At 42.3% G+C, this 15,421-nt stretch overlaps 1 protein-coding gene across 2 annotated transcripts; it reads right to left on the bottom strand.

Annotated features, from left to right (window-relative positions):
* Window positions 1-3,886: 3,886 nt before the first annotated feature.
* On the bottom strand, window positions 3,887-14,754 carry LOC120058338 (bcl-2-like protein 2). 2 transcript variants are annotated; one of them, XM_039006935.1, is made up of 4 exons: window positions 14,518-14,752; window positions 14,105-14,220; window positions 9,648-9,857; window positions 3,887-5,140 (listed from the first exon to the last, which is right to left on the bottom strand). In XM_039006935.1, the coding sequence occupies exons 1-4, from the start codon at window positions 14,639-14,641 to the stop codon at window positions 5,120-5,122; spliced, it is 471 nt and encodes a 156-aa protein (XP_038862863.1). In that variant the 5' UTR covers window positions 14,642-14,752; the 3' UTR covers window positions 3,887-5,119. The 2 variants fall into 2 exon arrangements, with proteins under 2 accessions (XP_038862863.1, XP_038862871.1); XM_039006943.1 differs by lacking the exon at window positions 14,105-14,220 and having other exon boundaries at window positions 14,518-14,754.
* Between the last annotated feature and the right edge of the window lie 667 nt (window positions 14,755-15,421).

Below are 15,421 nucleotides of genomic sequence, written 5' to 3'. Positions count from 1 at the left end.
GATTTGGGTGAAGGAAAAATGGTGGGGGCTTGGGCGGGTTGCTGTGGAGGGTGCCGGGCAGTTGACCGGGGTAGGGGTAGCCAGGTGGAAAGCATGACCAGCCGTAGAGAAATGCTTATTGAAATTCTCAATTATAGTGGATTCATCGGTGGTAACAGTGTTTCCTAGCCTCAGAGCTGTGGGCAGCTGGGAGGAGGTGCTCTTATTCTCCATGGACTTTACAGTGTCCCAGAACTTTTTTGAGTTTGTACTACAGGATGCAAATTTCTGTTTGAAAAAGCTAGCCTTATCTTTCCTAACTGCCTGTGTATATTGGTTCCTAACTTCCCTGAAAAGTTGCATATCATGGGGGCTATTCGATGCTAATGCAGAACGCCACAGGATGTTTTTGTGCTGGTCAAGGGCAGACAGGTCTGGAGTGAACCAAGGACTATATCTATTCCTAGTTTTTTTTAATAAATTGAATGAAGCATGCTTATTTAAGATGGTGAGGAAGGCACTTTTAAAGAATAACCAGGCATCCTCTACTGACGGGATGAGGTCAATGTCATTCCAGGATACCCCGGCCAGGTCGATTAGAAAGGCCTGCTCGCAGAAGTGTTTTAGGGAGCGTTTGTGTCACGCCTTGACCATAGAGAGCTGTTTATTCTCTATGTTGGTTGGGGCGTGATAGTGACTAGGGTGGGTCATCTAGGTGATTAATGATTTATGTTGGCCGGGTATGGTTCCCAATCAGAGACAGCTGTTTATCGTTGTCTCTGATTGGGGATCATATTTAGGCAGCCATTTCCTCATTGTGCTTTGTGGGATCTTGTCTACAGTTAGTTGCCTGTGTGCGCACCAGTAGCTTCATGTTTCGTTTGTGCTTTATTGTTTTGTTTGGTGAGTTTCAATTTATTAAAATATGTGGAACTCTACGTACGCTGCGCCTTGGTCTACTCATTATGACGAACGTGACAGTTTGACAGTGATGAGGGGTGGTCGTTTGATCACAGACCCATTACGGATGCAGGCAATGAGGCAGTGATCGCTGAGATCTTGATTGAAAACAGCAGAGGTGTATTTGGAGGGCGAGTTAGTTAGGATGATATCTGAGGGTGCCCGTGTTTACGGATTTGGGGTTGTACCTTGTAGGTTCATTGATAATTTGTGTGAAATTGAGGGCATCAAGCTTAGATTGTAGGATGGCCGCGGGGTGTTAAGCATGTCCCAGTTTAGGTCACCTAGTAGCACGAGCTCAGAAGATAGATGGGGGGCAATCAATTCACATATGGGGTTGAGGGCACAGCTGGGGGCAGAGGGTGGTCTATAGCAAGCTGCAACGGTGAGAGACTTGTTTCTGGAAAGGTGAATTTTCAGAAGTAGAAGCTTTAATTGTTTGGGTACAGACCTGGATAGTAAGACAGAACTCTGCAGGCTATCTTTGCAGTAGATTGCAACACCGCCCCCTTTGGCAGTTCTATCTTGGCGGAAAATGTTATAGTTAGGGATGGAGATTTCAGGGTTTTTGGTGGTTTTCCTAAGTCAGGATTCAGACACGGCTAAGACATCCGGGTTGGCAGAGTGTGCTAAAGCAGTGAGTAAAACAAACTTAGGGAGTAGGCTTCTAATGTTAACATGCATGAAACCAAGGCTTTTACGGTTACAGAAGTCAACTCCTGGGGAGTGGGAGTGGAGCTAGGCACTGCAGGACCTGGATTAACCTCTACATCACCAGAGGAACAGAGGAGAAGTAGGATAAGGGTACGGCTAAAGGCTAAACGAACTGGCCGTCTAGCACATTCGGAACAGAGAGTAAAAGGAGCAGGTTTCTGGGCACGATAGCATAGATTCAAGGCATAGTGTACAGACAAAGATAAGGTAGGATGTGAGTACATTGGAGGTAAACCTAGGCATTGAGTAAAGATGAGAGAGATATAGTCTCTAAAGAAGTTTAAACCAGGTGATGTCATCGCATATGTAGGAGGTGGAACAACATGGTTGGTTAAGGCATATTGAGCAGGGCTCGAGGCTCTACAGTGAAATAAGACAGTAATCACTAACCAGGACAGTAATTGACGAGGCATATTGATATTAGAGAGAGGCATGCGTAGCCAAGTGATCATATGGGTCCAGTGAGTGGTTGGGCTGGCTGGGGACACATTAGACCGGTGGAAATCTGTCCTTTGGTCTGATGAGTCCAAATTTGAGATTTTTGGTTCCAACCGCTGTGTCTTTGTGAGACGCAGAGTAGGTGAACGGATGATCTCTGCACGTGTGGTTCCCATCATGAAGCATGGAGGAGATGTGATGGTGTGGTGGTGCTTTGCTGGTGACACTGTCTGTGATGTATTTAGAATTCAATGCACACTTAATTAGCACGGTTACAGAGCATTCTGCAGCGATACGCCATTCCATCTGGTTTGCGCTTAGTGGGACTATCATTTGTTATTCAACAGGACAATGACCCAGCACACCTCCAGGCTGTGTAAGAGCTATTTGACCAAGGAGAGTGATGGAGTGCTGCATCAGATGACCTGGCCTCCACAATAACCCAACCTCAACCCAATTGAGATGGTTTGGGATGAGTTGGACTGCAGAGTGAAGGAAAAGCAGCCAACAAGTGCTCAGCATATGTAGGAACTCCTTCAAGACTGTTGGAAACGCATTCCAAGTGAAGCTGGTTGAGAGAATGCCAAGAGTGTGCAAAGCTGTCATTAAGGCAAAGGGTGGCTGCTTTGAAGAATCTCAAATATATTTTGGTTTGGTTACTACATTATTCCATGTGTTATTTCATAGTTATGTCTTCACTATTATTCTACAATGTAGAAAATAGTAAAAATAAAGAAAAACCCTTGAATGAGTAGGTGTATCCAAACTTTTGACTGGTACTGTATATATATATTTCTTTATTGAAAAATGAAATCAATAATTCACCAACCAAACTGTGCAGCAGACATTTGATGAATAGTATGAGACATTGTTACAAAACACCAAAAAGTTCAATGACGTTAAAAGATTGTCAAGCCAAGCATTTGATATTGGGTAGGGAGGAATGTATTTTCTGTTTGTCGAGATTGAGTCTATTTATTGGTGTGTTGAAAACACAGACCATGATATTGAAGCACCTGAAGTCGGTATGCTTTGTTTATTGGTTGTGTGGTGCATTGGCACAGAAACATGTTGGTGATACAATTATTATTTGTTTTGCATATATTTTATATAATTATAAATATGGCATCAAAATGTTGAAAATGTGATGTCCTCCTAGCTGATGATTGTCTGCAGCCGGCTCTGATCGTAGTGTAGGTCTAGTGAAACAGGCAGGGAGATTGAGTGCGACTGTGGTCAGAGAACCCTCAATCTTCTTGCTCTCAGCCCTGCGTGGCATCGACTGTGGTGGTCAGAGAACCCTCAATCTTCTTGCTCTCAGCCCTGCGTGGCATCGACTGTGGTGGTCAGAGAACCCTCAATCTTCTTGCTCTCAGCCCTGCGTGGCATCGACTGTGGTGGTCAGAGAACCCTCAATCTTCTTGCTCTCAGCCCTGCGTGGCATCGACTGTGGTCAGAGAAGCACGCTGAAGTGGCAAAGTTGATATCCACTTTTATAAAAACAGGGACGCTGCTGTTATTTGTGATCGTAAACATTCTTTAGAATAAATGATATGAGGGAGGAGGGTTTGAACATTTAAGACACCTTGAGTTGGAACAGCCCATCCAGTACATTTCAAACGGTGCTTAAAGGAATGTTGTTTGACTTATTTTTAAAGAACTCATTGACTGAAATGTCTTTCATTGAATAGAACAAGCAGGCTGAGCCCTCCTACAGAATGAACCAAATGCAGAACAATGACAATATAAATAGTGTTCATTATCACACCAGAACACTGAGGCAAGGCCCTGAGACTTCACAACTAAGCTCCATGTTTTATTAAAACCAGAAAGACAGAATTACACACAACTAGGCACAAATGTACAATTGAAAAAGAAGTTACAATAAAACCTCATCTACTTTCTAATTCCCTTTGGTCCATTTACACATGGTGGTGCTGTGCATCTTTAATAAAGGAGAAGTGACTGTAAATGGTATGAGTCAGAGTTGACATTGAAACAATACTGACTTTGACCAGAAGCACTTGTCACTTCATCAGAGCTTGTAGAGGGGAGCTCCAGCAGTCTACAAAACTATAAACTCACAGTTGGTTAACACTAATTTGTTTTCTTAACGCATATCATATTTAAGACTTTTTCCTTTTACTCAAATCAAGATTAGCTATCACCAGCAACACACACATTTAACAAACTCATTATTTGACATGTTGAGCAGAGCTAACAATAAGCATGTTTAACAAGCACTGAGTGAGGATAAGAGCATGTTAGAAATCACGGTCAAACAAGTCAAAGCATTTCAGGTTGCATCAAGGGATGCATGACTCAGTGACTTAAGTATTTAACATCACAGCTTCGGTGATTACATGGACTTTTATTGTGAGTCATTTTATTAGGTCAAAGTTGATTCTCACATTAAATGAAAGATGGTCCATCGGCTTAAAAATGAAAGCTTGTTGTGATTATCTGGTAACCTGCTTCTATTGCTTAGGAAAAGGCTTCAAAAGTACAAAACATTGCAACTGATTGTTTTTCCTACAGAAATGTATTGCTTGTTTTGACAATGTGATGTAGATGTAGAAAATGCCATGGATTGCAATACGTCATGATTCCAATATGCAACGTTACTTCAGATGCAGGTGCCCATTGTGAGGACGGTCAAAAAGTCACATTCTGCTGATAGTGGGACACAGTCTCTTCCTCGAAGAACCAACTCAGGGGAAGTGAAGAGGGAGTACAACTGGCAAGTTCAAATGGCCATGACAGGAACGGAAGAAAGATGGAAGAAAGAAAGAAAGAAGAAATAAAGAAAGAGGGAAGAAATAAAGAAAGAGAGAAGAAATAAAGAAAAGAAAAAAAAGGGAAGAAGGAGGGAGAGAAAGTAAGAAAGAGGGAAGACTTAACACATATACAGACTTGAGGAGTTAAGACCTCCTCCTCATTAAGACCTCTTCCTCATTAAGACCTCTTCCTCATTAAGACCTCGTCCTCATTGTACAAAAATGATGTGGATGTCATCTTCTCCATGTTTTTATACCATAGTAACTTGATCCTGAAAAACAACCAACAAAACAAAAGCATAATACATGAGTCATTAAGGGACTGAAACAGACTTCATGGGTACTCAGAGAAGTACAGAGTAGAGTAGAAAGAGAAGGTAGACAGAGAAGGAACTGAATTCATGGCAGACTGTTTCTCTGCCAAAGCAGGTATAACCTCATGCCAGGTATGATACAGGTTTACTGAGTCACCACAGCCTCAAAACTTGCACAGTATAAATCTGTTTAATAGAGCAAAGTCATCACAGCTCCTGAATAGCAGGCAATAAAATAACGTTTCTTTAGCTGGGTTATAAACACGACACGGTGAAATCTTAACACTGAGACAATATTCTGTTTATGTCGATGACCTTCACAATGGTGACAGTCAGCTACATGTTGGGAGCTGGCCACATCTTGCTACCTCTTTAACACCAGTACAATAATAGCTAACAGCAGCAGATTTAAACAGCTACAGACAGTATCTATGAACAGAAACAAAACAGGAGTGCTGCTGAGAGTCAAAATGTGAGAGTAAATCTCTGAAGTGGTTCTGTGGAACAGGCCTTGTTTAAACTGCTTCAGAGTTAAGGACAGCTTAGTGAACCTTACTGAGCATCACATTTCTAAGGAAGTTAAGCGATGAAGTCTCAGCCTGTCTGACGTAAATCGCTTAGGTTCTTTAGAAATGCATAGTATTTCCACTGGCAGGAAAATAGAGTAAATTGAAGCAGGTAATCAGTAACTAAGTCTAATACACCTGTCTGACTGACATATTCAGACCCCTTCCCTTTCAAATTCTGTTACATTACAGCCTTATTTTAATACATTTTAGAATATGTGATTTCCTCAATCTACAAACAATACCCCATAATGACAAAGTGAACAGTTATTTTTAGAAAATGCATTAAAAATAAAAAACTGAAACACCTTAATTTAACTATTCAGACCCTTTGCTATGACAATCAAAATTGAGCTCAGGTGCATCCTATTTCCATTGATCAACCTAGAGATGTTTCTTCAACTTGATTGGAGTCCACCTGTGGTAAATTTAATTGATTGGACATGATTTGGAAAGGCACACACCTGTCTATATAAGGTCGCACAGTTGACAGTACATGTCAGAGCAAAAACCAAGCCATGAGGTCGAAGGAATTGTCCGTAGAGCTCCGAGACAGGATTGTGTCGAGGCACAGATCTGGGGAAGGGTACCAAAAAATGTCTGCAGGATTGAAGATCCAAGAACACAGTGGCCTCGATCATTCTTAAATGGAAGAAGTTTGGAACCACCAAGACTCTTCCTAGAACTGGCCAGCAATCGGCAGAGAAGGGCCTTGGTCAGGCGGGGTAACCAAGAACCCGATGGTCACTGACAGAGCTCGAGAGTTCCTCTGTGGAGATGGGAGAACATTCCAGAAAGACAACCATCTCTACAGCACTCCACCAATCAGGCCTTTATAATAGTGGCCAGACGGAAACCACTCCTCAGTAAAAGGCACATGACAGCCCGCTTGGAGTTTGCCAAAAGGCACCTAAAGGACTTTCAGACCATGAGAAACAAGATTATCTGGTCTGATGAAACCAAGATTGAACTCTTTCGCCTGAATGCCAAGAATGTCATGCCAGGAAACCTGGTACCATCCCTATGCTGAAGTATGGTGGTGGCAGCATCATGCTGTGGGGATGTTTTTCAGCAGCAGAGACTGGGAGACTAGTTAGTATTGAGGGTAAAATGAACAGAGCATTGTACAGCGAGATCCTTGATGAAAACCTCCTCCAGAGCACTCAGAACCTCAGACTGGGGCGAAGGTTCACCTTCCAACAGGACAACGACCCTAGACAACGCAGGAGCCAAGACAACGCAGGAGTGGCTTCGGAAAAAGACTGTCCTTTGAGTGGCCCTGCCAGATATCAGACTTGAACCTGATCGAGCATCCCTGTAGAAACCTGAAAACGGCTGTGCAGCAACACTGCCCATACAACCTGAGAGCTTGAGAGGATCTGCAGAGAAGAATGGGAGAAACTCCCCAAATACAGGTGTGCCAACATTCTGACGTCATACCCAAGAAGGCGCGAGGCTATAATTGCTGCCAAAGGTGCTTCAACAAAGTACTGAATAAAGGGTCTGAATTAGGGATGCACGATATATCGGTGAACATATTGGAATCGGCTATATCCGGAATCGGGCATATCGATGTCTAGTTTAACGCCCCGATGTGCTAAACCGATGTCAAAGCTGACTTGCATACCTATATAACATAGGTACATGATGTAATAACAGCACGTAAAATTTTGCACAACACAGCATTCCTAAACTAGCCCACAATGTCTGCTGTGTGGATCGAGCAGTCATTTGAAAGAGTAACACAATTTCAGCGAGACCACTCAAAAGGCAAAATCGATTAAAGCCAAGATAATGGAATTCATTGCCCTTGACAATCAACCGTTCTGTCGTGGGTGATGTTGGCTTTCGCCGACTGGTCGAGCACCGGTACATACTACCAAGTGCGCTATTTTTCAGATGTTGCCCTACCAGAGTTACACAGTAATATCGTCACTGCTATCAGCTTCACGACATACATACTATGGAACGCCGTTTGGGTCTTTTTGTGTCAAAAAAGATACAGCAGCACTGTCAAAGCTGTACAAAAAAATCTGCAAAGATGCAAAAACCGGCCACGAACGATGCGTTTACAATACCGCGTTGGTAATAAAGCATTATTTGTTCGACTGCAACTTCTGGGATAGCTAGCTTTATCTCGGTACCTAGCTAGCACCAATACAACCAGCCTGAAAACAATGACTAGTAGAAACTGCAGTCATTTTCATTATTCTTAGCAATGATTTAGGAATCCTTGTGAGTAAGTATTAGCTAGGTTTCCACTTGTTCGCCTATTGACATTCAGTTCATGAAAAGAAATAGCTAGTCAGCAACTTAACCCTGTTGCCCAAAGCTAACGTTATAAGCAGCCAGCTAGCTTCATCTGGCTCGTGAGGCTCGACCGCACCGGGTTATGTGTTGTGAATCTAGCCACAATAAGGATTAGGCACAATAGTGGAATTTGCAGTTAGCCTTCAAAATAAAAGTATGTCATTGACAGTAATGCAAATTAATACAAATAGTAGAATTATGCCATAGTTTTATTTTGAAGGCTAACCGCAAAGTCCGCTATTGTGGCTAATCCTTATTGTGGCTAGCTTCACATAGATGGGTCCGACCACCATTAATCAAATAAGAACCGTCTTATAAATTAGGGTTATTTTAGATGACACCTAGCTATATAGTTAGCTAGCTAACTATAGCTACTGAAACAGATGTGTTATTTGACATGTATCTTTTTTGACACACAAAGACCGAAACAGCGTTCAATAGAAATCCTGGCTGAGAAGGAAATGACTGAACAACGAAACAGCACATCAAGTAAATGAAAGAAATAGGTTTTGATTATGTTTTAATGGTAAATGGGGACATACGTAAATGCCAACAAAATAACATTTTGGTCAGTGTGGTGTGTAACCTTTATTTAACTAGGCAAGTCAGTTAACAACAAATTCTTATTTACAATGACAACACGGACGACGCTGGTCCAATTGTGCGCCGCACTATGGGACACCCAATCACGGCCGGATGTGATACAGCCTGGATTCAAACCAGGGACTGTAGTGACGCCTCTTGCACTGAGATGCAGTGCCTTAGACCGCTGCGTCCATGTGTGTGTAACTATTTAACTGTACTAGAATGCTTAAAAGGTCGCTAAAATTGTAAATATCGGTTATCGGTATCGTTTGTTTGGCAAGGAAAATAACAGATATCGTATTGGCCAAAAATGTCATATCGGTGCATCACTAGTCTGAATACTTATGTAAATGTGATCCATTTTTTCTTTTTAATAAATTTGCTAAAGAATTTAAAAAAAAGGTTTTGCTTTGTCATTACTGAGGGGGAAAAAATAATTTAATACATTTTAGAATAAGGCTGTAATGTAGCAAAATGTGGAAAAAGTCAAGGTCTGAATACTTTCTGAATGCGCTGTATCAGAGATAGTACTGTTACTGGTACTAGCACCATCACCACTGAGTACAGGAAATATTGTCATGTGTACTAGAAACGGTACCATTACTGCTGTTACACCCAGCAGGGTGGGTGGGTTGAGAACCACCATCAATACCACTGGGACTACCACTGGTAGCAGTGGTGCTATACCAGTGCTATTACTGTAATGTTAGAGTAGTCCATTTGTCTTCAAGACAAAGTAAACACACAAGCGTGTCTTGATGAAAGTGTAAGCAACTAGTGTACGCAAATAGCTAAGCTAAGTTAAAAACAGATGACTTTTCTCCATGCAAATAGCTGCTCACTGTCATCTTGTGACTAAGCGTTTCCTGTACCATCTGCAATGATGCTTTGTAAATGTCAGTAAGGCCCAGGCAGCATTGCAATATCCCCACCGCGTCATAAAATACATGCCTGAACATGTCCTGAGGGTTTACATAAATCATGGGTATTTATTTGGTACTCACCCATCCTCCCTGCTGGTTGATCCAGCCTGCCAGCCGGGTGTTAATGAAGGCAGTCATACAAGACTGGATGGTGGCTCTAAGGTCAGGACAGGTCTTCTTAACGTACAGACCCAGGGCCATGGAGGCCCTCAGCAGCTGCATCTCAGGGGCCACCTCTGCTCCCTGGGCCGCACACAGGCTGTCCACGCTACGTGCAAACTCCTCCACCGCCTGGGGAGAGAGGGGGAGGACAGGCTGTTACACTCCAACTCCAGGGCGTCGTCCTTTTCACAATGATTTCGTAAAAGCATGCATCTCAAGCTGGGATTCTGCCCTTTATGATAGTTCAGCCCCAGAGCTACAAAAATTCTGAGGAAGTATTACACTATTCTCATATCCTGTTCTAACTGGCCCTTTTATTGAGTCAAACATGTTGCATAGTGCTTGGTGGGTTGTTTATTTATATATATTTTTAAATTTAATTTACTTTTAGGCCAGAGAAAATTGATTCACTGTTTTTAAGGATTCCCCCCCCCCCAGAAAAGTGAGGCTTAAAAAAAACAAAAATACTTCAGTGGATAAGGTATAACTGTACTTTACCACATTGTCCTAGGCTATATGGACATGAAAAAAATAAGATAAGACTCAAGGAGGAGCGGACAGTGCATTATAAACAAAGAGCCGCATATATTGGCCCAAAAAGAACAGATTTTTTTTTCTCGGGGTGTGGAGAAAATTGAGCCGGGGCAACCGTTAAACGGTAATTAAACTTTGTCCGGCCTTACCAAAGAACCTAACCACACACTTCTAAGTTCCATGTCATAGGAAATGAAACAACCATTTTAGACACCAATGCACTGTACATGTATGATTCAATTGTGCCTTTACACAATTTCAAAACTACTACCAGAGAATTTAATGTAGCCTACGTTAGTACGTTTGGAAGTCTCAAATGTTCGGCAAACTGGAGAAGTTCCTTATGTATACTGAACAAACATATAAATGCAACAAAAGTGTTGGTCCCATGTTTCATTATCTGAAATAAAAGATCCCAGAAATGTTCTATATGCACAAAAAGCTTAATTCTCTAAAATGTTGAGCAAAAATGTGTTTACATCTCTGTTAGTGAACACTTCTCCTTTGCCAAAATAATCCATCCACCTGACAGGTGTGGCATATCAAGAAGCTGATTAAACAGCATGATCATTTTTTCATTTTATTTAACTAAGAAAGTAAGTTATGGACAAATTCTTATTTATAATGACGGCCTCCCCCCGGCCAAACCTGGACAACGCTGGGCCAATTGTGCGCCGCCCTATGGGACTCCCAATCACGGCTGGATGTGATACAGCCTGGATTTGAAACAGGGACTGTAGTGACGCCTCTTGCACTGAGATGCAGTGCCTTAGACCGCTGCGCCCATAGAGAGCCCCATCATTACACAGGTACACCTTGTGCTGGGGACGATAAAAGGACAACTGTACATTTTAGTGTCACAACACAATGCCCCAGTTGAGGGAGCGTGCAATTAGCATGCTGACTGCAGGAATGTCCACCAGAGCTGTTGCCTGAGAACTGAATCTTAATTTCGCTAACATAAGCTACCTCCAACATTGTTTTGGTGAATTTGTGTTGCAGTATGTCCAACCGGCCTCAATCGCAGACCACGTGTAACTACTCCAGGCCAAGACCTCCACATCCAGCTTCTTCACCTGCGGGTGAGACCAGCCACCCAGGCAGCTGATGAAACTGTGGGTTTGCACAACCAGAGAATTTCTGCACAAACTGTCAGAAACCGTCTCAGGGAAGCTCATCTGCGTGCTCGTCGTCCTCACCAGGGTCTTAACTTGACTGCAGTCCGGTGTCGTAACCAACTTCAGTGGGCAAATGCTCACCTTCAATGGCCACTGGCACGCTGGAGAAGTGTGCTCTTCAGAGATGAATCCTGGTTTCAACTGTACCGGGCAGATGGCAGACAGTGTATGGCGTTGTGTTGGCGAGCAGTTTGCTGATGTCAACGTTGTGCACCGTGTACAGTATGGATAGGAATAAGCTAAGAACAACAAACACAATTGCATTTTATCAATGGCAATTTGAATGAACAGAGATACCATGATGAGATCCTGAGGTCCATTGTCGTGCCGTTCATCTGCCACCATCACCTCATGTTTCAGCATGATAATGCACAGCCCAATGTCACAAGGATCTGTACACAATTCCTGGAAGCTGTAAATGTCCCAGTTCTTCCATGGCCAGCATACTCACCAGACATGTCACCCATTGAGCAGGTTTGAGATGCTCTGGATCGATGTGTACAACAGCTTATTCCAGTTCCTACCAATATCCAGCAACTTCCCACAGCCATTGAAGAGGAGTGGGACAACATTCCACATGCCACAATCAACAGCCTGATCAACTCTATGCGAAGGAGATGAGGCAAAAGGAGGTCACACCAAACACTGACTGGTTTTCTGATCCACGCCCCTACTTTTTTTTAAAGGTATCTGTGACCAACAGATGCATATCTGTATTGCCAGTCATGTGAAATCCATAGATTAGGGTTTAATTTATTATTATTTATTTCAATTGACTGATTTCCTTATATGAACTGTAACTCAGTAAAATCTGTTGTAATATTTTTGTTCAGAGCAAAAGATCTCTAAAGTGAAACAAAAACAGTAACATTGCTCCACTAGGTTGGACTACTGCTGTAGTCTGTTACTCAGTTGGGAGTGTACAGAGTTAAATGTAGGGCAGCAGTGAGTCAACTACAAGCTAGAGTTGTCCCTTCCTAGTTGCCATGCAGGACTTGTAAAACACCTGCATTATGTCTGAGGAACAGACTACTTCAGGTAAACAATCATTCTAAATTGAAACACTTCCTGGTTCAGAATGTTCCATCTGAGTGCTCTACCATCATGTGACAATGAAACTTATCTAACCCCACATTATCACACACTTCAATAGGTACCACTATTTCACAACACCTGCAGCACCAACACTATACACATGTCTGTCTAACTATTTAACTAAGCCAATGGTTGTAGTGCAGGTTGTATGTAGGCCCCAAACAGGAATATTGTGGGGTTTTAACGAGGCATTATTGTGTGTGTGTCATATTATAAAACGGGTGGATCTAATCCTGAATCCTGATTGGTTAAAAGCGCACTCCAGCCAGTGTATACGGCTAAATCTATGACCTTAAAATGCTTATTTAGTCTGTTCCATCTGACTGTGCAACCCACTGTCTCATCAACACAGGCAGGGAAGTTAGTAACTTGATCTCCACTATAAAAAGCATCTAGACATTATCTCAAATTTCTTTTAGACTAACATTTCGTTTGCAACAGCGGAGATTTGTATAAACCTTGCTGTCTGTCTCCGATATCTGCAACATTTTTTCAATATTCAAATTCCATCTCCAACTGTCCCATAGTAATAAATGTGTAACGTTAGGTGTTGGGACGAGAGAGGCAGACATCGTTTTTCAGCCAGTCGAAATCCTGAATCAGCTGGCATGATTTTTATGGATATATACAAAGAAATGTCAATTGAAAAAATGTCAAACGAAACGCAGCTAGTTTGCAGTCTTTCCAGTTTGAAGTGATTGTGTTAGCTGTGTTGTTGGCTAGCTCCTCTGAACAACATTGTCTTAACGAGAGAGCACATGTTCTATGCCAGGCGAAAACGTGCCTCGTTAGCTCATTGTTATAGATATATCCAAATAAATGTCACTAGAGAACAGTTTAAACAAATGCAGCTACTGTTGTTATTCTGTCTGCACTGTTTGACGTGACTGTAAATTAGCCCTAGTTGGCTAGCTAGCAAGCAAGGGATACGAACATTGCCAGCAGTATGGCAATGGAACATTTAGAACGAATGACTGGGTCGCGTCCATACATACAGAACAAAGACAATGACTGGGTCGCGTCCATACATACAGAACAAAGACAATGACTGGGTCGCGTCCATACATACAGAACAAAGACAATGACTGGGTCGCGTCCATACATACAGAACAAAGACAATGACTGGGTCGCGTTTCTGGCAACCGAACCAATAGAACGAACGACCAGCCGGTTTAGGTAGCAACCCTAGATTTGTTTCGGGGCTAAATCTTGTGGAAAGATGAAATAGTATGAATACAACAATCAAAATAACTTTAATGAAAATATGTCAATCATTATTTGAATATGTTGGTACCCCGTAGTATAAAAGTGATAATGCCATCGAAGCCGGTGTTTGGAGGATATTGTAATGAAACAGGCAGGGAGCAGGTCTCGAACCCTCGACCTCCTAGCCCGAGGTCCGGCGCGCTATCGACTGTGCCGCAAAAGCATGCTCCAGCGGCAGAGTCGATTTCCGCGCTTATAAACCCAGGGTCGTTACAATATATTGGCACGGTTTGCAGGCCCTAGACGAACAACACCAGTGCCAATGTATCCTCCTAACACGGCCTCATAGAACAGTATGCTTACCTTGTCTGCAACTGCTTGTTGGAGTTTTCTGATATGAGGCTGGATAAACTTAACATCAAAATCATCTCCAAGTTCCCTCAGTTTATCAGCTATTACAACTGGGTCAAACCCGTCATCTGCAAAACACGTCAGGTGATCTGTATGTCATTCATTATCTGGGATCAGTTTACCATCCCCAAATCCTAACTTTACTGTATGATTAGGGTAGAAAACAGTGGCAGGTATTCAATCTTACTCTCTCCAGTCTTACTGACGAACTTCGGTTCTGGAGGGGATCCAACCCAACGGAGCATTGAAAAACAAATTCCGATTCAAAATAAGAAAACCCTAGCCTCCTGTTGAGTAGTCTGTGTTTCAATTTAATCAACATGATATGCCTAAAGAAATGACAGTTCTCATTGTGCAATTATTACCATCTCCAGGTCCATCAGACTCGATGCTTTCGTACACCTTCCGATTACATATTCGGTTCTGCTCCTCTTCAAAAAAGCAACTAATAATATCAAATGTCTGTTGTTTTATATCTCTAGGAGACATAGTTAAACACCTTCAACAGCGTCCGTGAAACGGAAGACAGATAATTTATGTCGACAGTTCCTCAATCGTGACTAGACGAGTAAATGCGGCACGCCTAGATCTCATCAACCGGAGATACGGGCTTCCTGAACATTGCAGCCGACTAACTGATCTACAAATCACCTTCCAACATAAATAACTACTCATTATTATTTATATATCAGTCAGTCACAATTTACCCATGATACATTACGGTTTTGATCTTCTTTGATGAGCAAACTAACTGATTTACAAATCATCTTCCATCATAAATAACTACTCATTATTATCTGTAGATCAGTCAGTCATAATTTACCCATGATACATTACGGTTTTGATCTTCTTTGATGAGGTTTAACGGTGGTTGGCATCCAATACATGTTGCATTACCGCCCCCTATTACACTGGAGTATAACTCCCTTATACTTTGCTTAAAAAAAAAGAAACAAATACTCTACCATCTAACACTACACTCACAAATTAAAAATAACCCCACCCTACTCCACTATTTAAATCTATTTAGTCCTACCTCAGTCCAACAACCTGAAAGGATGGAACACCACCACTTACATGCTGACCAGACCGGACATGTTGTGTGCGCGAGCGTTGCAAAATAAATGTAGAAATCCATGTTATTCAATTATTGCAACCGCACTGCTCGCGCGCTCCAACGATAGAAGTCATTCCTACTTCTGACACAGATCGCGCTGCAAGTCCTGCCTCTCCCATCTCCTCATTGGTTTATAGAAGCAGGTACCCACG

This window comes from Salvelinus namaycush, chromosome 2 (genome assembly GCF_016432855.1).
Source record: "Salvelinus namaycush isolate Seneca chromosome 2, SaNama_1.0, whole genome shotgun sequence".
Lineage (NCBI taxonomy): Eukaryota > Metazoa > Chordata > Actinopteri > Salmoniformes > Salmonidae > Salvelinus > Salvelinus namaycush.
This window is presented reverse-complemented; position numbering and strand designations above follow the sequence as displayed.